The following is a 26177-nucleotide window of genomic DNA, read 5'->3' as shown; positions in this document are numbered from 1 at the left end:
AGTCTTTCCTCATAAGGGAGATGCTCCACTCCCTTAATCATCTTAGTTGCCCTGTGCTGGACTCTCTCCAGCAGGTCCCTGTCCTTCTTAAACTGAGGGGCCCAGAACTGGACACAATATTCCAGATGCGGTCTCTTTTTTTTTTGTTCTTGTGTTACAAGTTATTTTAGTCAGGGAAAAGGAGTGAATGGAGAAATACCTGGCCTTATTTTTTCTTTTTGGTTGAAGTCCACCACTGGCAAATGACAATATTGCATGTTACCTGGTTTTGATAAGAAGACTGAAGAAGGCTGACTGTCAAGTAGTGAGACAACTAAAATCATGGTGCTCACTGCAATTTCACCTTCTCCACAAATTCTATTTGTATATATTCCTGGCTTCCAACCCCTTTTCAGTCTGAGCATGGTCCCTACTCCAGGCTGGATACTGTCCACCTCTACAGCGTTTTGCAAAAAGATGAGCCCTCACTCCACTGATGCTCCCTGCTATACTATGAATTACTCTATGATGAGAGCTGTAGGACTAAGTCATGTTAAAAGTCTCTTGTTTTCAGCTTTTTGCTTATTATTTGGGTCAAGAAATACACTTCAGCAGTATCCTTTTGCAGAATGTCTCAAATATTCACCTACAGGAAAGCAGGTTTGCTATGCATTAGCAAATTATTGCATAGCAAAAGATTTCAGTAAGCCTGGAGTTTAAAGTGCAGAACCATAGTTTTGACTTGTAGTTTGTCTTTTGTTTTAAAAGGAAAAAAAGAGGGTGCTTTTAATGTGTCCAAACCTCTTCTACATTAAAGTTTATTTATGATATAATAATCATACAATTGTTATCTGGGTGCTGCATCATTTTCTAGTGAAATCCATGTGGGTTTTTTTTAACACTGTGCAGAAGAGGATTTCTTTTAATCCCATTTCATTCGATTTACGTTATGGATAGCCTTTGTCTTGTAATAAATATCTATAAAATTCACAGACTGGGTGATTGTGTTAATTCCCCCCATCCCTGGCCACCATCATCTCTTGACTCAAAGACAAAATTTCTTCCCTTAAAGCAGTCAGTGTTTACTTGTCTGCTTCCCTTGTCTCCAGGGAATTGTGTAAGAATTACTTGTATTTTCTTAATTGCGTTTTGTCAGGAATTGGTGAAGCAACTGTTTCATCATTGTTCAGATGAAACTGTAGACTTTCACTAGAAGATTAATTCCTAGGTATTAAAAACTTAAAGATTGATATTTTGTGAGCTCAGTTTTGAATCTAAACAAAAAGATTTGTTGTGGCACTTTCCTCAGGCTAGTATCTTAACTGCAGAGACAAATTTTATTTCTGAAGTTTGTTTGTTGGAGTAGTTCCTGCATCACATGGAGACTCTGAACTTACTGTATAATGTTGTTATTCCCAGAGATACCTGTGACTTAGATGAGGAAGTATTTGTTGATTTATCATTTCTTTCATTTTCAGGCTGCCTATCACAGAGAGCGTTGGAACTGAATATGCTGGAAAGTGCAGACAGGCAAAGTCACAAGAGCGAGAAGTAGTTGGAAATGACCAGCTTGTCTATAAAACAGGTAAAAAAAAAATACACACACACACATATATATATATTATTCTTATTATAATCTCAGATAGCCCTGTTCTTTTCCACCATGTGGTCTTTCCTCCGGAATCTATGAAACTGTGAAACCTTACTGTATATTTCTTATTTGTTTAATGCTGTTTGTGCCTTTGTTTTGTATAAGGCATGGTATTAAAAAAGAAATGTTACTTTGTGGAAACCACCATGTTTAATGCTGTTGCATAGATATATATGCATACCTCTGGTTTATTGTATTGATAAGTGTAGATAAATGATTGTAATATCATTTCAAAGATACCACTTATTGGAGTCATGCTTTTCTCTATTCTGTTTTCCCATTTTCTGTCCATGTTGTTCTGGTTTATACTTGATTGTTGCTTTGAACTGCCTTCAGAGAGGAATTTGACTGTGCTTCTTTCCCAGGAGCTCTGGTTGTTGTTGCTATTAACTTCTACTTACAGACAAATTCAGGAATATTATGTTAGTATGATACAATCAAGATCAGTGTGTGAGCATGAGATTTGTACTGTTAATTTATGGATTATAAGGGTGAATGTTTTTAATAAGACTGCTATTAAGAGCTCCAAGACCCCTTTGTAACTGTCAGCTCTATCAGTCTGGAGATGCGTGTTCTATTTGGGAACATGAAAATTGTCATGAATGATCAATAATTTATCTAGACCAGGCCCTACCACTCATGTTGTGTCGAGTACCAGTGTAGTCAAGAAATAAGCTGCACAACATAGAATGAAAAACTGATTTGCCCTGAGAGTTTTGGAGTCAGTACCCCTTCTACTGCTTCTTTCTGAATTGCTGTTCTATTGACAACCCATCAGAATTAGAATGGTTAGGGTTGGAAAGGAGCTTAAGATCATCTAGTTACATTAAAAACGTGCAAGTTGAAGAGGACTGCAGTGGAGAACAGAAGTCTCACCAGCAAAGGCTCTGGATTAAGTTATTCAGGGCTCAGTCAGCAGCAGCTTCATGTATTTTGTGTTACGACTGAAATAGTATGACTTGACTGTGAATGCCCAGTGCTTTGTGGCTCAGTGTAGGAGCCACTACACAGAGTGTAGCATTTCCTGTGGCTTTCCGTTCCCATGAGTTTGCTTGCTAACTACAGTCACGTTGTGCATTTGAAGCTTTGACCTCAGCAGAATGATCAGTAATGTAGTAAGCATCTCATTTGATTCACCTAACCAGTACTTTCAAGTATACTTTTTTATGCATCTCATTTTAATTTGCTGGGAGATACCAAGATCCAGCTATACAATTCCTTCTCCTAGAACTGGTAAATACAAAAATCTAATCTTGTGTTATAGGATCTCTTCAAATTCAATTCAGGAGACAGGTACCAGAAGGCATACATCTGCTATACAAGCTACAATAAGTGAGATATTGGAAAATGGCTCTTTCCATGGGCAGTAGACTGTTTTAGTCATGGCAGTCAACATATCTCTACAGAAGTTTTATGATAGTTGAAAAGGAAGTAAGCAGGCAAAATCATCTTTCTTGTATTTTGTGGTTTAACTAGGTTTTCAGTTTATTTTGCACTGACTCTGAAGAGAGAAATTAATCTTGTTATTTATTCTGGATTGGAATTAATGCTGCTTATACACAGCAATACTTTTCTTGTCATAAAACAAGGTTGTGGGCAGTTGCATGCATTCTCATTTTGCTATTTTTAGGTTGCAAGTGTCCTGCATTCTCTGTGTGCCAGAATTCAAGATGCATGTTTGAGTATGATGATGTCTAACAGAGGTGTGCACTAGTTGGGTTTGTTTGTCGCACTCTTAATAATGTTTTCCATAAATTATAAGCAATTGAAAAAGTGAAACTTTGTACCTTTCTTGCCAGTAAGTCTGTACTCTGGTAGCTCCTTGAGTCTGCAAAAGCCTCTCTTTTTTTAAAGACCAGTTCTCATTTTGATATTTATCAGAACTTTAAAAAAGATGTACATTCAAGTATATTTCTGTTCTGCAGAGAAAGTGTTGAAGGCCTTCTAAGGTGGTTACCCAGTTCAAGGTTTGTGTGTTCACTAATAATACTGAGTTTCAGAAAAAGGGTTCATGCTCAGTTCTAGAGTGGGCCTTTTCATGGCTTCTTTGGTCACATCAGTGTTTAGCTGAAGTCACCAGTTTACTTGAGGCCAAAGACTGTACTGCCTGCTCTAGACAAAAGTCTCACAGTTGTCATGGTATTAGTTCCCCAGGCAAACTCAGTAATGTTTCTTTCAGTTTAAGCACAGAGTACATGTCTTGAAGAGAAGAAACTCAAACCGTACAGGTTTTTGTACTTGACAGTGTAAACTAAATGATTATACGGCTGCCAGTTCTCAAACTGCATATTGATGGTGGCTAACATTGGATGGCCATTTGCTTTTGGCGTATTTTTTCCCCCAAAACTTCCATGCTAAGAAGGTGGTAAGAAATTGCTGTCATAAACTGTTATATAAAAAGCAATATTAAAAAAAGTTGTATCATCAATGAAAAAATTATATATGAAATTTGATCTCATGAATACTGGTGGGTCTTCATTTGTTTCTGGTTTGTTCCTTTGTATTTTCTAAATAAAATTCTTAATTTAATTTTAAGTTAATGATTTCTTACTAATACACAGAGGGTTTCTGAGTTAAAGAAGCTTATAACATGAATCATACCATTTAAATTTTTTTTCCCCTCCCTTCTTTTTTATAAGCACTTTCTAGAATTACTGCTGTCCTCTGTTGTATGCCTTAACACATTTTTCAAAATCGCAGTTGTTAAATGGAAGACCTAATAAAGGTAGGAATGGTATGTTGTTTTAGCAGGAGTATGCTGATGCTGGGTTCTTTTCCCTAGCAGCTTGAGATTTCTTCCAACATTGGGTCAAATCATGCAGAGCTTCTGATGTCTCAGTAGTGACATGTTTGTGCCAGAGGGAAGCCACTCAAGCCTTTGTACAGTGTTGCTGTGACAGAATGCTATATATGAGTTTTCCTGGGAAATCTATTTATAAAGTTGACCAAAAGTATTTTAAAGAGGACAGTTAATGTTTTCAAGGGATGCTGCTATTAAGTTCTGCTTCATACGCATTTGGTAGTGCTGAGTAAATCACTATGCAGTGATCACCTCTAACTTGCATTACACAGATTCTAGGTAAAGAGCCTTTCTGTTGGAGAGTGTGGCTGCAGGAGAACTTGGGTTTTCAGTGCTTTGTGAAGCTGTCTTAATGACCTGTCCAGCTTTTGGGACTTTGTTTTAATCTGGGAGTAACACATTTGTAATCCTTGACACTTGAAGACTATTTGGGGGGGTTGAAGCACATTCAGGTATGGTGCAGAGACAAAAGTGATTCTGCTTGCTTCTGTTTCACTGCTGTGTGTGATTGTTAGTAGTTTTTCTGAACAAAGGAAACTGACTGGGCAGTGAGGTATATAGTCTATAGCTTTTATTTTACAGTAAATGCTGCCTGAGTAAAAATACTAGATTTCTTTCCCACTACTATGTATCCCTTAGAGAAACAAAAAGACATGAAGTCTTAAGTTTTTATAATTGTATGAAAATAGGTAAACTTCACTGTAGTTTCTGATGAAACTCAGTTGAAATAGAAAGTGTTTCCACTTTTGATTGCAGTATAGTGGGGTTTTTAGCCCAATTGTTTAATTGTGTCTCACTAAATTGTTGCCTGCTAAAGTCTTCCCTTTCCACATCTGCCTCCACACCTGCTCAATTGCTTTTTTGTTTTCCATGGTCAAACTGACAGGCTGCTGAGCAGAAACTCATGGTAGCACTGAAAGATATTTCCCCCCCCCCCCCCCCCTTGTGTTCCCAGTGATAACAGTGAATAACTCCTGCAGAGAGACTGCAGAATGTAGTGTCACATTGAAAGGTCATCATGATACCAGACTTGTTTTAATTGCCAAGTTGTACAAATAGAGTGGTCTTCCTATCATATTACTGGTTATTTTGTATTGTGTAAAATCCAGTAGACTTTAGGGGAAATAACACATGGATACATGAATAGGGCTTATTTTTTCAGTATTGTCAAATTCTTGGGAACAGGGATAGATTTGGCAGTTATATGTAAGCTGTGCCAAACCACACTTAATTAAGAGAAAAGCATATAGAATTATAGAATTGTATACATCCTTGATGCTGATGTGATTTATACATAGAAGCAGTATTTTTCAGAGCTGCTGCCATTAAAACAGGTGCATAAATGCAGAAAAATCTCTTCAATATACGAATGTTGAAAAGTATTAATTCTATTAGTATGTATCAGTATGTGGTTCAAAGTTGATAGGAGTTAGGTTTGCAAATACTGTGGTCATTTTCTGCTGATCTTTCCTTTTCTCTATTGAAATAACTTACTCTTTGTTATTTTTATGCCTAGATACTTCACTGGGTCAGTGTGAATCAAGTGCTCTGACTTTTGTACCAATAAATAACAATAAATGTCTGGGTTTGCCTTTAGCCAAACACAGAGAAGAGGTAATTTTTTTGTACTTTCTGTTATGGAATAAAGCTGAAAATCATGTTTTGCTTCATTGGGTTTTTTGATTGGTTGGTTTTGGTTGGGTGTGGGGGAGGTTTGGTGTTTGGGTTTTGTTGGGGTTTTGTGGGGGTTCTTGGTTTGTTGTGGTTTTTTTTGTTTGTTTGTCTTTAAGTTCTGTTCCTGTTTAAGCATGTAATCATGTTTTTAAAAGGAACAAAACCTTTGTTCATTTTAAAGCAGTGTAAAAATTCTTAGCAGAAGAAACATTGGTGCTACACTCTCTGTTTAAAGATATTTATGTAAAATATGTAAACAAGTGCATGCTCATGTCCTTTTCTGTGACCTTTTAATGTGTTTTAGGAGTCCAGTTATCTGCAGATGCCTAGGAGGTGATAAAAAATATGGCACAATGTTTTACAGAGGTCTAATGTGTGGCCTGGAAGCTATTGATACTTCAAATCTGTTTGAAATCTGTTTTGAGTTGCTTTGTAGACTTACGAGTTTTATTGAAAAATTGTTTCAGATAGTGTCTCTGATAGAAAACAATGCAGTTGTGATTGTACAAGGAGCAACTGGCAGTGGTAAGAGCACACAGATTCCACAATATATTTTGGATTATTGCTTTGAGAAATCTGTCTACTGCAACATTGCTGTTACCCAGCCTCGGAAAATTGGTGCCAGCAGCATTGCCAGGTGGATTAGCAAGGAACGATCATGGAGACTAGGTGGATTTGTAGGATACCAGGTATAAGAAAATTTGAGATGTTTTTAAAAATACATTAATAAGTACTGCATTTTCTGTCTGGATTATGTTTAAGTATATCTAGCACACTTAAATATTAGAGAATCTGCTTTTAAAGTGAAATTGCAGGTTTCTAGTTGTCTGCTGTTAAACAGTTATCATTAAATGTTTAAGCTTTTAAAGTCGAATAACTAGAAATGCTAGTTAGACTCCTACAGAAATATTTGATGGTCTTCAGTCTGTCAATTGCATGCATCTATAAATCACTGAAATTGTTGCAGGAGAAATATACTCTGTCATTTTTCATTTACATTCCTTAATTAACATACTTGATCTGTTTGACTCTGACATTAACCTGTCAGCTGTGTCAAAACTCTCTTGCATTGTATGGCCAGATGGTTTCACTAACATCTTACTCTTTCATCTTAATATATGGAAAAACTTGACCTAGTTTTCATCTGAAGTTTGCCTCTTCCTTTTGTCCAGCTCTGCTCCAAACTTGGTTCTATCTCTCCATTTATAAACTTGATGCCACTGTCATCTTCTGACACAAATGCTAGTTCTTCAGTCAGCTCTGTCAGTGACCATAATAATCTGCTGTGATCCTTGTTTCACTGTATTTCATTTTGGACTTAATTTCAAAATGCGTGTTCCTGTAAATACATAAATATCTGTTCTCATGTGTGTTGTTTTTCTCACTGTGTTAGGTGAGTTTAGAGAACATTTCCACAAAGGAGACAAGGTTGCTGTACATGACAACTGGAATTCTTCTTCAGAAAGTGGTTAATGCCAAAAGCCTAGCTGAATTCACACACATTTTCATAGATGAGGTAAGTTTGTGAAAATAAGTTTATATTTCATAGTAAGAAAAACTTCAATTTTGTCTCTTTTATATGCTAGAGAAATTAAAATGCAGACATCTGCTCATAAAGATCATAGAATCATAGAATAGGTAGGGTTGCAAGGACCTTAAGATCATCTAGTTCCAAACCCCCTGCCATGGGCAGGGAAACCTCCCACTAAACCATCTCACCTAAGGCTCTGTCCAACCTGGCCTTGAACAACACCAAAATGGAGCATTCACACCTTCCTTGGGCAACCCATTCCAGTGCCTCACCACCCTAACAGGAAAGCATTTCTTCCTTATATCCAATCTAAACTTCCCCTGTTTAAGTTTGAGCCCATTACCCCTTGTCCTGTCACTACGGTCCCTAATTAATAGTCCATCCCCAGCATCCCTGTAGCCCCCCTTCAGATACTGGAAGTCTGCTATGAGGTCTCTACGCAGCCCTCTCTTCTCCAGGCTGATGCTTTGTGTAAGTTGTTTAAGCTAGCACTTTTTGAAATGGGGATTGTCTCGGTGGTCCTTTGAGCAGCAAAGTTTAGAACTGAGGGTGTGGGGAGAATTCTGGGGAGTGCTTAGCTCTTGATATGATTGCCTTGAAATGTTTTCTGAAATCCTCTATGTGGATTTCAAGAACGTGTCTGGCTAGTCCTAGTAGGGGGAGGCAGCTAGTTTTTGTTTACTTGGCTATTACTGCCCTTAGAGTTCTTAACTGTTCAGTGGCATCCTGAAAAATAAAATGGCTCTCAAAGTTCTCTGTTTTCTTTCTGGATTGACAGTCTACTCATGTGGATTCATTATTATTTCTGTCACTTCACTAAAAAGCTAAAGAAAATATACTTGGTATTTTTGTAATACATGTGTTTCTGTGCTTATTTTCTGTGGTAAGCGGTATTTGACTGTTAGATGTAGTCATAAGTGAAATCGTACTTTTGCAAACCAGGAATGTAAATCCTAGGTTAGATGTGACGTAGGACTTACGTCTTGAGATTTAGTGACAGAGGACTTAGAGCCTTTCTGGGCTTTGGTTTGGTGGGGGTTTTTGTGTTGGTGGGGGTTTTTATGCTGGCTTTTGTTTTTATTCCACTATGGTACTATAGCTGAGAGGGACTTGTCTCCCTGCTCCCCAAATATCCAAGAATCAATACTTAGTATGCCATTAGGCTATTATAGTAATAATGATGGCTGTTATGACTGCACTTGAAATGGCACTTTGAAAACTTGAAAAAGATTGAGCAAATGGTTGCACTTTTGTGTGAAGAAATTTTAGGACTTCATTTAAACAGACAAAAGAACCCCAAACCCACAAATCCTAAAGAATTGTGCCAGTTATCTTCATGGGAAAGATTTGAGACCACTCTTAATATATTAGCAGAGTCCTGTAAACCTCAATACTTTAACGCAAAAGATAAGGAAATGCAGGTTAGATGTAGGATGCAAAAGTTTAAGAGACGATGTGTACTTAGAAAAGTGTTAGGTTGTTTGTGTAGTTTTAAAAATTATTAATTTGGTATGAAAATTAATGAGGGAACTTTGTGCAGGAGAACAGATTTATGCAGAGATTAGTCAAACCTTCCTTATTTGGGTGCTGTAATTGTTGGTATCAGTTTGTACCACTTCATTCAGCCTCTCACAGCTTTCAAGATTGTATGTGTCTTTTGCTTCCTCAGCCAAAATTCTAGTCCCTCCTGTTCCCCATTAGCCACATTTTTCCCCCCGTATCTCCCACAGACTATGATCTTGAAGCAGTAGTAAGTATTCCAAAACCAATGTGTTCTTCACTGCATTCTTAGTTGCAGGCCCCAGCCTTTTTAAGGTACTGCAGGTGTTTAGGAACATACCTAAACAAACATAAGTCCAAAAATCATGACTTCTCACAGCAAGACCTTGCTGTCAGCCTAAAAACTGTGTTAGCTAAACCATTTTCATGATGGTGCAGTATATCTTTGTGTTAGAATATGCTAATTACATCACAGGGCATGAATGTCTACCTTTGAAGGTTGAGCTCTGGAAAAGCTGCTGCACTTAATAAACTGCAATTCAAGAAAGGAACATGATCATCATTAATAATATTGAGATGAAGTATTTATTGAACTGCAGAGAGCAATCAGAAAAGTCAGGTGCTAGGATATGTAAAGAATTGGGTAGAAAATAATGTTTTCGAGAGTTGTATGCTTTGATCGTAGCTAGAAGCCATTGGAAGTAAGAGGTGTGTCTTCATTTGTTTAGCTTGAGTCATCATAGTCCTTGCTGGATCATTTGTAATCTTAACAGTAAAATTGACTTACTCAACTTCAGTATCACTTCACTTCTTACTATCATCTCTACTAGAGCTAGTGGCTAGAGCTCATGATTGGTTATTCCAGTCATTATGCAATTTTCTTGACTTAGGAGAATGTGAATTTCACAAAGGGTGCTACAGTTGTCTGAAGAGCTGTGTTGGGATTTCTTAAAATGTGATTAACATGCATACTCTTAAATGCTGTGTTTTATTCTGTGAAACTGTATTGTTGTTGCAGGTTACAAAAATAAAACAAGAAATTGAGTAGCAAAGGAAGAGATTGCCAAAAAGAAAAGCATGAATTAATGAAACTTAAATTGTGACTAATGTCTTCCAGGTGCATGAGCGTACAGAAGAAATGGATTTCTTGCTCTTGGTGATCCGTAAACTGTTGCATACAAATTCCCAATCTGTAAAGGTAGGTTACTCACTCTTGTTTGTGAGGAAAAATTTTTTTGCATGTTTTTTTATCTACAAGGGGCATGTTTTAAAGAACTTAGCATAATTGTGTCATTATTTTGTTACTAAAATACTACCTAGTTGGCCGCTCTTCATAATAAGCCAGCTAAAGGGCATTCTTTTTCTGGCTGCTGGAATGTGTTCTGAGAGACTTGCCTATTTTTTTTTCACCCTTGTGTTAAAATGCATTAGTTTCTAAAGTCTGCTTAAGGCTAAAAAATACAAGATGGATATTTGACTAGAATTACATAATGTTGGGTATCGAGGGCAGTGTTTATCCTTGGTTAAATGTGGTAGCATTAACTCTTGGAAATACTGAGCTTTTTTAAAAACTTTTTTTTTAATGTATTTGGAAAAAAGGCAAAAAAAATCAACTTGTGTGGTAATTTCTAGGCAGAACTGGTAGTAGAACATGGCTGAGATTTTTCTCTGCATGTTAGCAAATTATGCTTTGTACTAAAGCAGAGTTTGCAGAGATGTAGCATGACATATTTAGTCTTTGTGGTCTCAAAGTAATGAACTTTTGAACTGTAAGAAATTAAATAGAAGTGGCAGAGTTAGGCTGTTTCTGTGCAGCTATTTGGGACTGCAGAAATTTTGAAAGACTGTAGGTGTTCTTTAAGTGCTTCAGTTAACTGTTAATGTGAACTGTTCAAAACAGACATAACTTGAGTCTATGTTGGCTGGTTTTGTTACTGCAATGGAATTGCCACGTTGATTCAAACCTGGGTAACTTGGTCTTTAGATCTTCTAAGCATGCTCTCGCGGAAAGCGCCCTTCCAGTTGGGACAGAGCATGTCTGTGCACTTCACGTCTTTCACTTTTTATCCCTTTTCTTTCCAATAAGACAACTCACTTGTCTTTAAATTCAGAGGCAGAAGTGTGAAGCTGTTCAGCTTTTAACGCATGGCTCTGCTTCCTGAGGATACCAAGTAATTTGATCATACTCAGTTTGAAAAGTTTGCCCATGATGCTGATTATCTCGGTGTCAGTGGCAGGAATCCCTACAGGTCCTATCATCTCTTCTGTTACAAAACATTCTTCTCTCATAGGTTTCTGATTTTTTTTTTTTTTATATTTCTGATTAAATATCTCAAAACCATTGCTGGAAAACCTTCTCCTTTATCTTTCTCTGCAGTTGTTTCTTCAGATGTCAGTTTCATATTGTATAAATCTGAGACAGTCTAATGTTTGGGGGGTGTTGCTTTGAATTTCCGTTTAATGGTGGGGAGGGGTGTCATGAAACTGAGGGTTTAGAGTTACTAAAATAATCGGTAATTTTAATAGAAATTTATGTGTGATTCAACAGAATTCAATAGCAAGGTCCACTCTATTATATACAAAAGGGATTGTGTCAGAATTGGCAATGATTTACACAGTATGATGTTAAGTGATTTATACAGAATTGAATTGAAATAATGTGTAAAGAAACCAAAAATATGAAGGAATAAGGGAGACCCTTCTGCTGAGTCATGAGGTTCAGGCTAGACCCCTTTGCTTTCTGAACTCCTGATGGAGCCTGCGTGTGGCTGGATCTAGTCCTTGCCTCAGACTTGGATGATGGTTTGTGTCTAAATGAAATGTAGAAAGTAAAATCAAGGTAGAGGGATTGTGCGGGGATGCACCACCACAAGGGGGGAACTCTTGATCTCAGTTGCTGCATTTTAACACAGTGGCATGGGTAATTCAGTTTGAAGCTATGTGCTAAGGCTAGTGTCTCCTACTTGATCCCTTTTCAGCCCCTTTTGAAAAACTGTAAAGAGAGTTCAATCATGTGGCAAATTCGTTTAGAAAATACAAGATTATCCTCCTAGTCTTCATGAAGTAAAATTGTGTGAGGAAGCCTCTTTAAAGGGTAAAATTGTATTTATAATTCAGGGTGATATGAAATACACATGAGGTGTTTGCCTTCTAGTTTGAATATTGCAGACCTTGGAAGTAGCAGGTAATTCAACATTTCATCAACTAACAGGATAGCAGGAGTGATTCTGACATGAGGGCAAGATACACCTGTTGTGGTTCACTACCACCAGTGTTACGTTTTCTGGCAGATGACTGATGCAGATTATTGGTTTTGGATCACAGCAGACATTTGGTTGTTCTAAGAATGATTTTGCTGGGATGGGGTTGTTGCAAGAAAAATGGCTCTATTGTGTCAGACAAAGCATTTACCTTAATGTAAAGGATGTGCCTAGGATACGTACCTGTGGTAATGAAATGAGACCATTTTAGCATAAAGAGTGAGATTCCAGCATAACATGGCATTTTGTGTTCAAATTAATGCTTTACATCTGCTGTGCAATTTTTTCAACAGGTAATATTGATGTCTGCTTCCATCAACTGTAAAGAACTTGCTGATTACTTTGCACTTCCAGATAAGAATGGTCTGAATCCAGCCTGTGTAATTAAGGTGGAAGGCAAACCTTTTGCAATCGAAGAATATTATCTTGATGATTTGAAACACATTGTGAAGGTCAAGGTATTGTGAATATAAATTTATTTCTTTGGACATAGTAAGGAAGAAATTGAATAGCCAATTGAAATATGTGTAATAAAATTACAAATAACTAATTTTACGTTAAGGTTCTAGGTAAGAATTAATATCTGATGATAGAACAGGAGTCTCCTTACTAGCAGCCTGGGTTGTCTTCCATTTAAAATGAAGTGGCTGGGAGTTTTAAGTAGCGTGTGGCATTTTGTACCGTAGTTCGCATCCAAGATGAACAATGTGAAAGTCTGTGCAGAAAGTAACATATGAGGATTTTTCAGTCTCTTTGAATACAGGTAACAAACTCGGGCAGTATTTCCTGGGCTTGTTCATGTTGACGTTATGTATCAAAGGCAGGAAGAGCTAGGAAATAGTCATCAGAAAAGAAGCATTTATGATTAGAATTTTGATGTTACCAGGTGGCTTCTCTTGTCAGCTGAGGCTCACATAATTCTTATTTTGTCCTTTTTTCTTTTTAATAGTCCAAGAGCTATTATGCAGTAGTTTTGAACATATTTGTTGCAGCCCTTTAGGCTACCATAGCAAATATGTAATTTTGATTAATGAAAATATGTTTGAATGATAGACATTCACAAAATCTCTGATAGCCATTTCAGAGCTGTATGGCTGCATTGGAGAATTACTGTTCTAATGCCTAAGGAGGGTAGTAATGACTGAAGATTCATTTGCTGTGTCCATCTTTAGCTTATCAACTGCACAGTGTATTTGTCTGTAGAGCTCCTGAAGTACTATCGTATAGCATGTATCTGTATAGACAACAGATAATGAAAAAGTGAATGTAAGTTCAAATTAATTTGATATTTGTGGTTTTATAATAGGAGCTTGTTTTACAGCTTAAAAACAGCTGTGTAGGTATTTAGTGCCTGAACTCTTTCGGTATCATGGTCCAAGACAAAATAAACAGGTTAAAGCAAAGTAGAACAAATGCAGTCAGGCTTTAATAGTGACAACCACTCTAAAAATAACTGGAGCATGGGAGTAATTATTAGTCAATTTTGGTAATTCAGAACACTATTATAATGTTGATATAGTGAAGAAGGCAGGGAATGCAGTATGTGAACATACTGTTGTTATTTAGCTTGCATCCCTGAATGCTGCAGAAACTAAATTAGATAAATAAACTGATTTTATGTGAAACCCAGAAGAAAATAGTTGCTTATGTTGTACACAGCACAGGCATTGGTTATGCTTCAACACAGGCAAGCTGAAATAAAAGGCTGTCAACCACTGAAGTTATAATGCAGCCAACAAAAGCAACTAGATGTGTATAGCAGTTGGCCAGTCAGTTTTTTATATGGCAGCTCAGACAGATAATATGAAGGAGATTATGTAATACATGATTTTTGTAAAAGATTTTTGATGATGGATGGCAACAAAAAGATAACCAAGAAATTGAGTAAAAAGTCTATTTCAGTCAAGTTGGATTTGTCACAGCTGCACGTTGAGCTGAATGTCATCTGCCACACTTTTTACCTCTGAGGTCAGGAGCAAAAGGAACTGCTTTCAGTGCTTATGCCTTACATTTATTTATTTTTTTCCTCTGTGTATATGAGCATTTAGGGTTGTTGGTATTTTTGTTGTTGGTTTGGGGTTTTTTTACATTTTTCTGTTTCTTCCTGTTGTGTTGTCCTAGCTATAGCCATTCTTTTGTTCAGTAGGAGATGATTGTCCAAGCTATTTGTACCTTAGGGCAACAATAGAAGCACATAAGTGCTCTTGATTTTCTTTTTCTTTCTTTCTTTTTTCCTTAATACATATGAAAAAAAAAAAACAAACCATAAATTGAATAAGCAAGCTCTGTGATGTTTGGTCTCACATTTTGTTTCTTGGGATGTTAAGTGTGGAGATTTTACCTAAGTGGTAATTTCTATACTACACTTAAAAATGTGGAAGGTCTAAAAATATTTATGTAACATCCTAATAACAATAAAAGCAAAGCCTGAGTGTTAAGGTACTTAATGAGTTAACACTGCCATATGGAAGCAGGGGCACATCTTTCATCATGTTAAAATCAGTTGGATAACTGCCTGAGGTAGAGGATTCAGGCTTAAGTTCTTAATTAGCCTAGAAAAGCTTGCGAAGTTCACATAATACAGAAATAAAAAGTAAAAACAGTCTGCTTTTTGCATAAACACAGTTTTCCCAAATTTCCTTTTTGTTTTTTAAATCAATAATTGAAAGTCAGATTAGATAAATAACTCAGTCCTGAATCATCTTGATGGTTTGCTCTGAGTTATGAACCTTTGTCCCTTCTCAAAAGAATCATAAAATAATTGGTTGTTACTGTATAAATGTAGAATTATTTTGTGAATCCTGCAGAGCTCTTGGCTGTAATTTGTCACTCATATCTGTAAGTGATAATGTTTTAAAAACATGCTTGAAAATACAAATTTTCTTTGAGCAGTTCTGACTTGGTTAATTCAGTGAATTTTGAGATAAACATGCCAGTCACCATTTTTATTTCTGTATGCCTTTTTGCAGTAAACTTTGCTGTGTCTAGAAAGACATCTAGCTGAATCAAAGATAAAATTTTCCAATTCAATTACTTCATTTGTATGAAAGAATAAAAGAGGGAAGGAAGAATGAAACACTCTTCAGTGTAGCACCGGCTTAACACTTTCCTAGGTCATTTATAGGTGCTACTGTTTCATTTGTGAGTATATGTTTATAAACAGTAGTTTCTTTTTCTTTTGGTGTAATGGCCTTCGTAAGCACATTATTCTGGCTATTTTATTGGATCATTTTTTCATATCAGCCCCCTCTAAATCCCAGGGAATCTGTGAAACCCAGGTTTTGATGGAAAATGCATGAAGCCTCTATCTATGGGAAATTTAAAGCTAGTTGTGTAAATATTTACCGATTGCTATCGTACAGTATTGGAGTTATTGACTGCAAATTAATTGTGTAGTTAATTCTATGAACAGCTTTTAAAAATACATGCAATTAGGAGGTCTAGATGCTCGATTTTGACAGTAAATCTGTGAAATCCCGTGTCTCTACTTCTTATCCAAGGCAAGGAGTCCCATTTTTTGGCTTGCAGATATAAGACCTCCTTCATATCCCTGGTAATGAAGTCAGAGTCCGGATGAAAGGTAGTCAGCTGCTGTCAAAAGCCATCCTGATTTTGTTGTATCACTTCAGTCAGCTCTGTCTGGGCTTTTGTATTTCCTGTTCATCACATAGTTACCTTTTATTAGGACTGATGTGGAAGCTTTGTCATATTAAAGAATGCTAAAGGTAGAATTGGTGACAAAACTGAATAGACAAATTTGACAGTTACGTAAGCAGGGGTAATTTAAGAGCAAATAGGTCACTTTCAAGCATGTATGTAAGGATACCTGGCTAGTTGATTTGGGGGGTCAGAAGTGGAGAAATTATTGTTATTTTAGGTGGCTTTTTTTGATCCTCCATCGTTTATTAGAAGAAAGTAGGATAGTTTTCTCAGGGTTTTCAGAGTGGAGTCTTCCTGCAGACATCATGATGTAGGGTTGCAAGTTGACTGTTAAGGGCTGGAAAGCTGAGCAGTGAGGTTGCAGTAATACATCTCTAGCTTTCATTTAGCTTTGTTAGATAACTGTTTCTAGTCTCCTTTTTTTTTTTTTTTAAGTGTTACTCATGGCTGTTCAGCTTGCATTTTGCATTTCTTTCCAGGAATGGAAACCTCCTGGTTGCAGCTGCATCTTACCTTCTGTTGGTATTAATCTGCATGTATTTACTAATTACTACAGACTATGGTATTTTTATTATTAGCATGTGCTTAAAGCACAAATGTTCAGGTTTCACTGTTACTTCAATTACAGTACCATTTTTTTAAAGTATAAATGAAAAGTCCAAGCCTAAATAAAGCTGTATTTCAATAATAAAATACTACTGTAGTATATCCAGCAGCCGGTGAAGGTGATGGATAAACTCGGAGACACACTTGGTTGAGCAAAAATGAAAAAATGGAGGCTTATGAGCTAGTGATCAAAGTACATAATTTCTTAAAATATACACAAGTGATCGCTCCAGCCTGTTAGGTTTCTTGGGAAAATCTGGATGACTTAGACTGTTACTGGATGACATAAACTGTTAGGTTTCAGCATACAAGTAAATGAAATACTTCATTTGAGGGCAGAGAGAGGAAAAAAGGGAAGAGCCTCAAAGGTATAGCAGGAGGGAAAGAAGTGGAGTTTGACTATAGGATTTTTAATTATTTGAAGTATGTGGATGGCAGATTACACTGTAATACAAGTCTATTAGAGACAGTGGTTAGTCCAGTAAGAAGTTTCCACTAGAATGAGGGGAAACCCTGAGAGAGAAAGATTAGCAAGGTCAGAAGCCATTTTCCCTGCAGAGGAGAATGTGTAGTATTACAGACTGTTCTGAGAACAGAATCCAGAGCTTACCAAACCCTAGTTCAGTAAGCATGGGGTTTTTTTGTCTTTTTTGTTTGGGTTTTTTTGTCTTTGCTCTGGAGACTTGGTGGTTTGTATTCTTAAATATTAAAGCCCTGAGTTTATGACAGGATGCTAGAAAACGGAGTTGACAGGAGTCTTCATGATTATATTGTGTACAACAGAACCATAGCTCTTTTGACAGTGTGTGACCTAAAACAGAAAAATCCATTAAATGCAAGAGGTATATGATTTATTTGACAGTCAGGTAGCGACCCACGTTATGGCACCTGTGAGAAGGGTTGTGCATGCCTCATACAAATTCCTCTCCTTATCATCCATGTGTTCTGGTTAGTCTCATGTGCCTAACACTTTGTATAAAGAGTATGTCTGGCAGACTTTAGGGAATAGAGTGTGGGCTACTGGTTGTCTTAAGTACATAAATATCAGAAGTATTTCCTTATCATTAAAAGGTAGCATACTTGAAGGGTCTGTCTAGAAGGTAGTAAATGCTTCAAATTGTTACTTCTTTGTACAGCTTCTGTGCTGGGAAAGTTTTAATGGAAAAGCACTTGACAAATCAACACATATACATGATCTATGGTCTTTTAGTCTGTTACGCTGTGTTAACCTCAATACTCTCTTCTCCACACAGCTTCCTACTCAAATAATTGAGGAACCAGTGATAGTGAGGGAAATGTATGAAATAGCAATGTCTTTGATCGAGTCATTTGATGAGTTAGAGATGGAGAAGAATAGGTAAGACACAGTTTGAGTTCTGGAATCACTGGTTCTTTGGGGCAGTAAGATGCTAATTAAGGAACAGAAGCAGCCCACGTATCATAGCTAGTAGTGGCAACTTCATTTTCTGTGCATCTCTGCTTTTATGTTACATATCTGTGCAATTTCACTGAGGGTAGTTACACTAAGACTACTTGTTGGTCTTACAGAATAACCTGTGTCTTGAAATACACTTCATGCCCTGGAGTTCAAGCCAGCCATGCCATATAGAAACTAGATTTTTTGCCGTAGACCAGAGCTGAATAATATTTATGTGAAGAATAAGACCAGAACTATTTTGCATTGTAAACTAAAACATACATTAAGCCATGACAAAAGAATACAAACTAGCATTAATTTTTCACTGCCTGCTTAACTAATGCCTTACTGTCTTTTGAAATAAGTAAATATTACTTTGTTACTTTGTGTTCTGTAAATTTTACACCAGGAATGACTGCCACAAAAAAGACAAGTTCTATATTATGTTGAGGTGATTTTAGCTTCTTGACTCCTAACAGATTAATTGAATATGTCTCCCTCTCAAGTTTGTCATGACCTGTAGTTACTGATAATGGTTAGCTGTTTTTCATGCCAGGCTTTTGTTAAATGTGTCTAACGTATTACATATTCTTGAAAAATTACTGAATAAGTTTGTCTAGAATTCTACACTAGAATGCTACGTTTACATTTTTAAATTTTTGGTAACCTAATTTTGATTCCTTTTAATTACTAAGTAAGAATGTTTCTGCTTTTACATAATTTTTGAAGACTAGACCTAATGATCTAGTTCCAAGATGTATATGTTGGGTATTCCAGAATGGATAGCTGCAAATAGTGTCCTGAATTCCCTTTCTTCAGGAAGTTTAAATAATACTTGTTACAAAAAGTACACAGTTCTTCTTGTTCTGTCAGAATAAAATAACCTGGGGTGATAAAGTAGACTGAGGTTGTGAAACTAACGAACCTGCATATTCTTGTTAGGGAGGAAAAAAACTTGAGTGTTACATCAGAACGTGGAAGTGTGCTAGTGTTTTTACCAGGTGAGTATATGCCTTAACTTTTATTTTTCATTTGTCACCTAGTAAGTTTTCTTCTAGAGATTCATTAAACACATGTTTAACTGGGGTTTATTGGTCTATTTGAGTATTTTTCTTGCAAGCTTCTTCAAATATGGCAATAACTGGAAATGCTTTGCATCAAAAGTAAGACTCTGCATGTTTTAAAATGAAGTTACAGTAATAAATTCCACAGTTAATCCACAGACATTCAGTTTCTGGGTTTTTTTTTTATTAGCTATTAAATACTGCATGAAGTTCCTAGGATTCATTTAGAGACCTTTTCTTATCTGTATATAGTGTAGTCTTTAGATTCTTGTAAAAGTTAAAATTCACTTTTTTCTGTCCATGTACATGGGTTGCTTCCTGTAGTAGGAACACTCAGAAGCATGCATGATGATATAGCAGTTAGTGTAATGATCAGAGAGATGGTTATACGGTTTTAGTTTCCTTAAACAGTAAACCTAAGTTACCCTACACTGCCTCTAAAATCGGGCTAAGAGGTTCAATAAGAATGACAGCCAAAACAAAAGCATGCAGTAATGTTTGTGTAATTAGGCTACAGGCTTGGTTTCCTGAGCATCACAAAGCTGTTACTTGGTGGTTTCAAGCATACTTTTATTTCATGAAAATTTGCTACTTGAAAACTCTGAAAATACTTGGTTATGTACTCGTGGAGAGTCATCTTTATGAGTCAGGGGCAGCTGTTCCTTGGGCATAGTGGGGACTGTCCCTACCAGGACTTCCTAACTTTATGTAAAATCTTTATGAATGTCATTTTCCTGCTGTGTTGACCTTAGCAGTAAACATGCTAGCACTAGGGCTGGAAACACAGAAGGCAGCACAAAAATATGCTGCACTTGCAGAGTGCCTTTTCATGGAGGGTGCTCCCTGCCAGCTACGGGGTATTAGAGCAGCCTCTCTTGGAGTAACTTTATAAAATCAATGGGTAGAAGGAGTTACTTCATCATGTCAATGTAGGACCCATTCCAGTTTGCCATTCATCAAGTAGGAAGACCATGTCTGGTGCCTCTGGCCTCTCATATTAGAGTTTGTCTGGTGTGCTTTCAGACTTCCTAAGGCCCTCTGAGTCTTCATTTCAGGCTGAAATTACTATATCGCTTTCAATTCCCAAAATTTTTATCTTTTCTTTGAGATTTTTTTTTTTTTACTATGCTCCTGACCCTGATGATTTACAACTGCAGCTGCTAAAGTGAAACTCTTTGCTTAAATACATTTTGTCAATTTATGTAAACCTGTGTAGATAGTGTTTTCTGAATTAGTTGCTTCTTGGGTTTGGATTTTTGGTTTTTATTGTTGTTTAGTGTTTGACCTTGGCCTGTTTTGTAACTGGATACTCAAGACTGATCTTGAAGATGGGATTAGCAAGTGCCTCTTCAAATTCTCTTCTCAAATAGTCTTTATGCAGAACTGGAGAAAAGGAGAGGAAAGCCCCCAGTTTACAAGAGGGCAGCTGAGAGAGATTTGGGTGAAAATAACATCCTCATTAAGGCACTGATTTGAGATGCTTGGATTTTTTTGAGTACTTAAAATTACATAGCATTTTGTACATTCAGAATAACACTTCCATTGACATTTTGAGCTGAGTACGCAACAGCAGCCAGAAGCCAGTAGTGCCATAATGAGGAGTACTGTTAAGTGATTTATTTTTTTTTGTTTTTCACTGTCTTTGTGGAACTCAGTGGTAAGGCAGAATCCACTTCCATAGAGCATGCAGCTGTCTTGAGCAGGATGCTGTGTTTTCTTTCCTGTTGTAATTGCTTGTCTTGTTCAGTGTTGAATTAATTATTTTTTATGTTACTGAGTCTGATTCTTTACAGATAAATACCCTTTAGTACTCAGCACTCCTTTGATTGCAGAGCTAGCATGTCCCTAGATACGAGGTGATAAAAGTGCCACCTTAAACTGTACAGTGACTTTTTTTTTTTTAACGTAATGTGCGCATATATTCCCAGTGGGCTGCATTAAGTTTGCACAGCCAGTCTTGATTCTGGCAGCTCTTTTGTACTGAGTGCTAGATTTGGCAACCTTAACGTTTCTGGAGTGTTTACATTGATGTCTAGTTCTTTAGACCTTTTAAAGAATAAATTGGAAAAAAAGGTCATACTGGTGACTGAAACATCACCTAGCTACACCTTCAAGTATGTAACATGCTTCCACCAAACTAGCTGATGGGTTAAATGAAAGCAAGAGTAGGTTGTAATCCTTCAGGAACATGCAGAAGGTGGAGATGGCCTGATTTCTCTGTGATTCACATCCACTTGTTGATGGCAGAAACTACATAGCGTAGAGCTTCAAGGGGTTCTATTACTGTTCTAAGCTTTTATCTGTTTTACTGGTGTCAACTTCTTTGTCTGTTTTGTATTTTCTTTTGTGCTTCTCCATGTCCCACTCTCCTTGTTGTCTTGGAATGTTTACCAAAGAGATTTTTAGTTACTGTTTCATTCCACGATCTGTCTCTCCTGGTGGCAGCCTTTTGTTCTTGGAGGTGTCATGATCAACTCTTGTCTCTTCCAGAACTGGGCGTCAGATGCTGCCTGCTGTGTCTAGTCAGAAATTACTAGACTGATTAATGATTATTATTAATATGGGTTATGTTGAACCTGATTGCAGCAGTCATGGATCAAGCTTCTTCTAATTCTTTTTAAACACAAATTGGATTTGAACCTTAATGTCTTACTCAGATACGTAACTGCCTGCTGAACCCGGGACACCAGGCAGTATGGCAAGGAGGAAACGTTAAACAGATAGTCAAGCAGTACTTAGTGTTATCAAGTAGGTGTCGCAGGCTCTGTCCAAACAGAAAGTATCATGGTGTTCTTGTGAGTTCTCTCTATCTTTAATTATGTGCTATAGTTCATAAACAAATAATTTTTTCCTCCCCTATGTTACAGTAATCTTAAAAAGTGGTGCTGTTTTTGTATTTCCCAGTGTGCATTTTTTTTTCACCACAGTGCTGAAGGTATTTTTGCTTAGAGCTTTAATAGTTTCATTATTGTACTAGTCAGTAGTTTGTGATTTGGCTAGTTATTTGCATTCTCAAGTACTCTTATTTCATTTGAGCAGTGATGTAAATTAGGTATCCTCGATGTCTTTCAGATTCTAATAACATTACTTTCCCCTGTAGTAGCCTCACACAAAGGACATCTGAAACTTTTAATTCCTGCTGATTGAGCCACCATCAAAATTATTTATTCCCCCACCCCCCATCTTATTTGCTCTACCCCAACCCTGGTTTCTTTTATGACTCTTACCTATAGCCACTTCCCCTCATTTTCCTGTTTCAGTCTTTCTGACTCCAGTAGTTGACTAAATCTCCGTGTTCTCCTGCAATTTCTTTTTCCAACCAACCTTGTATAATAACCACATTCATTTGTTGAATCCGTTTCTCCTTTTCTTGCCCCAGTTTCTTGCTTTCTGGCCTCTTCCTTGCTTACCTTAACTCAGTCATGATTTCCAGCCCATTGCATACCCTTCTTTCTTCACATTTCTGGTTTAAGTTATTCTCTTTTATCTTTGCTGAAAATGTCTTCCTTCTTGTGCATTTGCCTTCCCTCCTTCTCACTTCTGAAGTCAAGTAGCAGTCATCTAAAGAGTCCAAGAATTTTCATATCCAGGTGCTCAGGCTGCGTTTAGCCTCACTGAAAATTGCAGCAATCCTGTACTTCAGTTACAGAATAATTTCATTTTCTAATATCCAATTGGGGAACCCCAGTTTAGACAGATTCTTTGAAAATGAGGGTTTTGGAATGAAGTCTCAATAAAAAGTAAACTAGGCTTCTTGGAAAGGTTGGTGCCTTTGGAGGTATTCAGGAAGACAGCAAAAATCCATTAGATGTGAAATCCATGCCCCACAGAATAGGCAGTGGCACCGCCAAAGCTAAGATGGCTAAGGCAGATACAGCTTTTTGCTAGTTTTCTTTACTTCTCCTCCCTCCTCTCCCACCCCTCTCCCCTGTTGAAGCAGCTTGTTTTGGCTGAAGTACCTGAATTTATTCTAAAGCAGACATTCATCAAGTAGTGAGCCTTGTCAGTTGCAAGGAACCTGAAGCAAGGGCTGATAACGAGACACTGGCAGATGGCCTTTATAGTTGATATTGGTGCTTGACTTTGTAAAATTAATGCAAAATGATTCTTAAAAAATTAACTCACAGTGTTTCAGTGACTCATTGCTACATTTACTGTTTAACTCATCTGCTGCTTTATTATATGGTGAAAAGGAGGTTGTAATGAAAGTCAGTTAAGAATTCAAGTTGACATGAAAATTGGGGTTTAGAGCTGTTAGTGATCACTAAAAGGAAAGCAAACTCATGATTACTTTTCCTCTAGGTTTGTGTGAAATAAGATACATGCATTCATGTCTCTCAAGTAAATTCAACAAAAGGTAAGTTAGACCACGCTTGTTTCAGTTTATTTGAACTGGAACATGAATCCTTCAGTTGTGCAAGTTCTAAGTATATAATATGATTTAGCACAGAGGTGTAATTACTATAATCTTGCATCAGTTAATATTTCACTAATGTATTTTCTTTAGGTGGCACGTGTACCCACTTCACTCAGGTGGGACATTAGAGGAACAAAATAGTGTACTTTTGGCTACAGTTCCTGGCTACAGAAAAGTAAATATTGTTGAATCATTACTTTTTAAGTGTGTGAAACCTTTTGCTAGAGTAATAGCAAGTAATAATGTCTATAAGCTAACATTAGCTGTGCCAACTTAAACTGCTATGTGAGGTCAAAGCAGTTTTGTTTTTTCAAGATATAAACTAACTGCTTTTCTTACCAAGCTGTTACTTTAACTGGTACTTAGACCTTAAGAGAAGTGCGAGAATAACAGGAAACTATCCTTAAATTATTGTGTGAAACTGGTTTTACCCTTAAGCAGGTTTGTGCTTGTCGATTCTTGCACCTGCATGGTAGCAGTATGCTGCTGGTGGTACTGCATAGCAAAGTAATCCCCCAGTACAGGGGTCTCCCACCTGCTTTTCACTCTGCATTATGGCTAGTGTCTTGGCTTGCTTTATCACTGATTCCTTGTTATGCAAAAGTATAAGGGAATATTTCTATTCTTCTTTATGTATGCTATACTACTTTATTATGCTTCTCTGATCTTAGGACAAGAAAATACAAAAATACAAGTTTTATTCTTTTGTATTGCCTTTTTTTTTTAATATGCAGAGCAGAAAGACTGTATTACCATTACGTTTGTATTTCTTCATAGCAAGTTGGATTTTTCATATAGAAATACTAATGTAATTTTTTCTTTATGCATTCATTGCTCATCTTTTGCTTCAAAACTCAGATTATTCTGTGTACAAACATAGCTGAGAGCTCTATAACAGTTCCTGATGTTAAGTATGGTAAGTCGTCTAAATCTTGTAATTGTGTATGTGCTGTATCTGTAGTGTTTTCCTTACTTGCAGTAGCCTAAATCTCCACAGCAGTTTACTGTTTCACAAAGCATTGCTGTTGGAGTTCAACTTTGACAGTTGTTGAATTCTTTCTTTCACAACAGAGAACAGGTTTGAATGTGAGTATATGATTAAATAGAGCTATCAAGTGGGGTGCTGGTTTCAATATTTTTTTTGAGGAGAGAAAAAAAGTAATTGTAAATGCAGTAACAAGCAGAATCAGACCCTATGTCACAAGTACCTTAAGTTTTTTCTTCATGTTCTGACTATCTTTTGAAAGAATTGCATCAGATGTTCTGCTATAGAACACATTGCCTTTTTATGTTGTCATCTGCAGTAACTATGTTAGTCTGTTTGCAGTTCTATCAGTATTCAGTGTTCTGGGTCTGGTCCTTTATAGATGTAAAAAGGTACTTTTAAGGTGCCTTTAAAGATGCTCTCTTTACTGGTTTTCGAATAACTGAAAATTTCCTTTTCTGATAACACAAAATCAACCAGTATTTTTTTCCACTGCCATGAGGATAAATTGTTTTATAATAATACTAGATTTTTCTTTATTGTAGTGATAGATTTCTGCTTAACTAGAACTTTGGTTTGTGATGAGGAAACTAATTACCAGAGTTTGAGACTTTCCTGGGCATCTAAAACAAACTGTAATCAAAGAAAAGGTAAGGGGGAAGTAGGTAATGGAAAGGAATTTTAAAAGCTAACCTTCATGGAGAATTTTATGTTGCTTTTCATTTTATTAACAGTAAAAGCATGGATTATTTTTGCCTTGAATAATTTATACAGAAACATAATTCCTTACTATGTCAGGTAAGATAATGTAATCAGGCAGTTGTGCCTGAATGTTTTATTTTGTTCAAGTATTTTTTCCATAGGATTTTTTTCTGTTTTATTGAAAAATACTAAAATTCATGGACCTGAGAATTTATGAGGGTTCTCTGTTATGTAATAGTATTTCTATCATGGCCCATTTTCTTAAAAGGGGGAGATAAGTACTGCTAGGTATTTACTGACTACTTGAGTTTCAGCAATAAAAGAAACTTCATGTCTTTATCACTCTTAAACTGGTTGAAGTAACCACAGCAGTATGCAGACCAGTGTGTGTGGCATAAGGTTAAATAAGATTTCATATAGTCTCTTCTAGTAAGACAGTACTCTTAAATATAAAAATCTTTTCAGTTAAAAGGAGTACTAAATAAATTAATAACGGTGATATCTTTAGGTTTAAAAATGTCTATGTTTTTAAATGAGATGCCACCAAAGCTGCTCTGTCACTTCCCCTCCTCAACTGGACAAGGGAAAGTGTAACAGAAAGCTCATGGGTTGAGATAAGGACAGGGAGATTACACAGCACTTACCATCATGGGTAAAATAGACTTGGAGAAATTAATTTCATTTATTACTGAACAAATCAAAGTAGGGTAATGAGAAATAAAAACAAATCTTAAAAAAACCCTTCCCGCCCACTCCTCCCTTCTTCCCAGGCTGTTTCACTCCTGATTTCTCTGCCTCCTTCCCCACAGCAGCACACAGGAACTGGAAATGGGGGTTTCAGTCAGTTCATCATGTTTCTCTGCTGCTCCTTTCTCTTCAGGGGGAGGACTTCTCATGCACACGCACTTCCCCTGCTCTGTCATGAGGTCCC

The 26177-nt window shown here is 36.8% G+C and overlaps 2 protein-coding genes across 5 annotated transcripts in view; one reads left to right on the top strand and one right to left on the bottom strand.

Moving 5' to 3' along the window:
- The window catches only part of PPP1R13B (protein phosphatase 1 regulatory subunit 13B), a 326672-nt gene that overhangs the window by 113197 nt on the left and 187298 nt on the right, over window positions 1–26177 (bottom strand). The window lies entirely within an intron of this gene.
- Window positions 1–26177, top strand: part of TDRD9 (tudor domain containing 9) — a 75892-nt gene that overhangs the window by 20595 nt on the left and 29120 nt on the right. For all 4 annotated transcript variants that reach the window (XR_009728918.1, XM_061376282.1, XM_061376281.1 and 1 more), the window contains exons 2-13: window positions 1458–1564; window positions 5947–6044; window positions 6572–6793; window positions 7498–7620; window positions 10253–10333; window positions 12689–12853; window positions 17915–18018; window positions 19021–19079; window positions 23445–23499; window positions 23650–23734; window positions 24418–24475; window positions 25090–25194. Coding sequence is in view for 3 of the 4 variants with exons in the window: in XM_061376282.1 (XP_061232266.1) it covers window positions 1458–1564; window positions 5947–6044; window positions 6572–6793; window positions 7498–7620; window positions 10253–10333; window positions 12689–12853; window positions 17915–18018; window positions 19021–19079; window positions 23445–23499; window positions 23650–23734; window positions 24418–24475; window positions 25090–25194 (1262 nt within the window). In the remaining variant the exon portion in view is untranslated. The remainder of the gene's footprint in view (window positions 1–1457; window positions 1565–5946; window positions 6045–6571; window positions 6794–7497; window positions 7621–10252; window positions 10334–12688; window positions 12854–17914; window positions 18019–19020; window positions 19080–23444; window positions 23500–23649; window positions 23735–24417; window positions 24476–25089; window positions 25195–26177) is intronic.

This window comes from Neopsephotus bourkii, unplaced genomic scaffold, assembly GCF_033783945.1.
Source record: "Neopsephotus bourkii isolate Nb327-2 ecotype Australia unplaced genomic scaffold, CSIRO-AGI_Nbou_v1 NB_1707, whole genome shotgun sequence".
Taxonomy (NCBI): Eukaryota; Metazoa; Chordata; class Aves; order Psittaciformes; family Psittacidae; genus Neopsephotus; species Neopsephotus bourkii.
The sequence above is the reverse complement of the archived record's forward strand: the minus strand, read 5'-3'. Positions and strand labels throughout refer to the sequence as shown.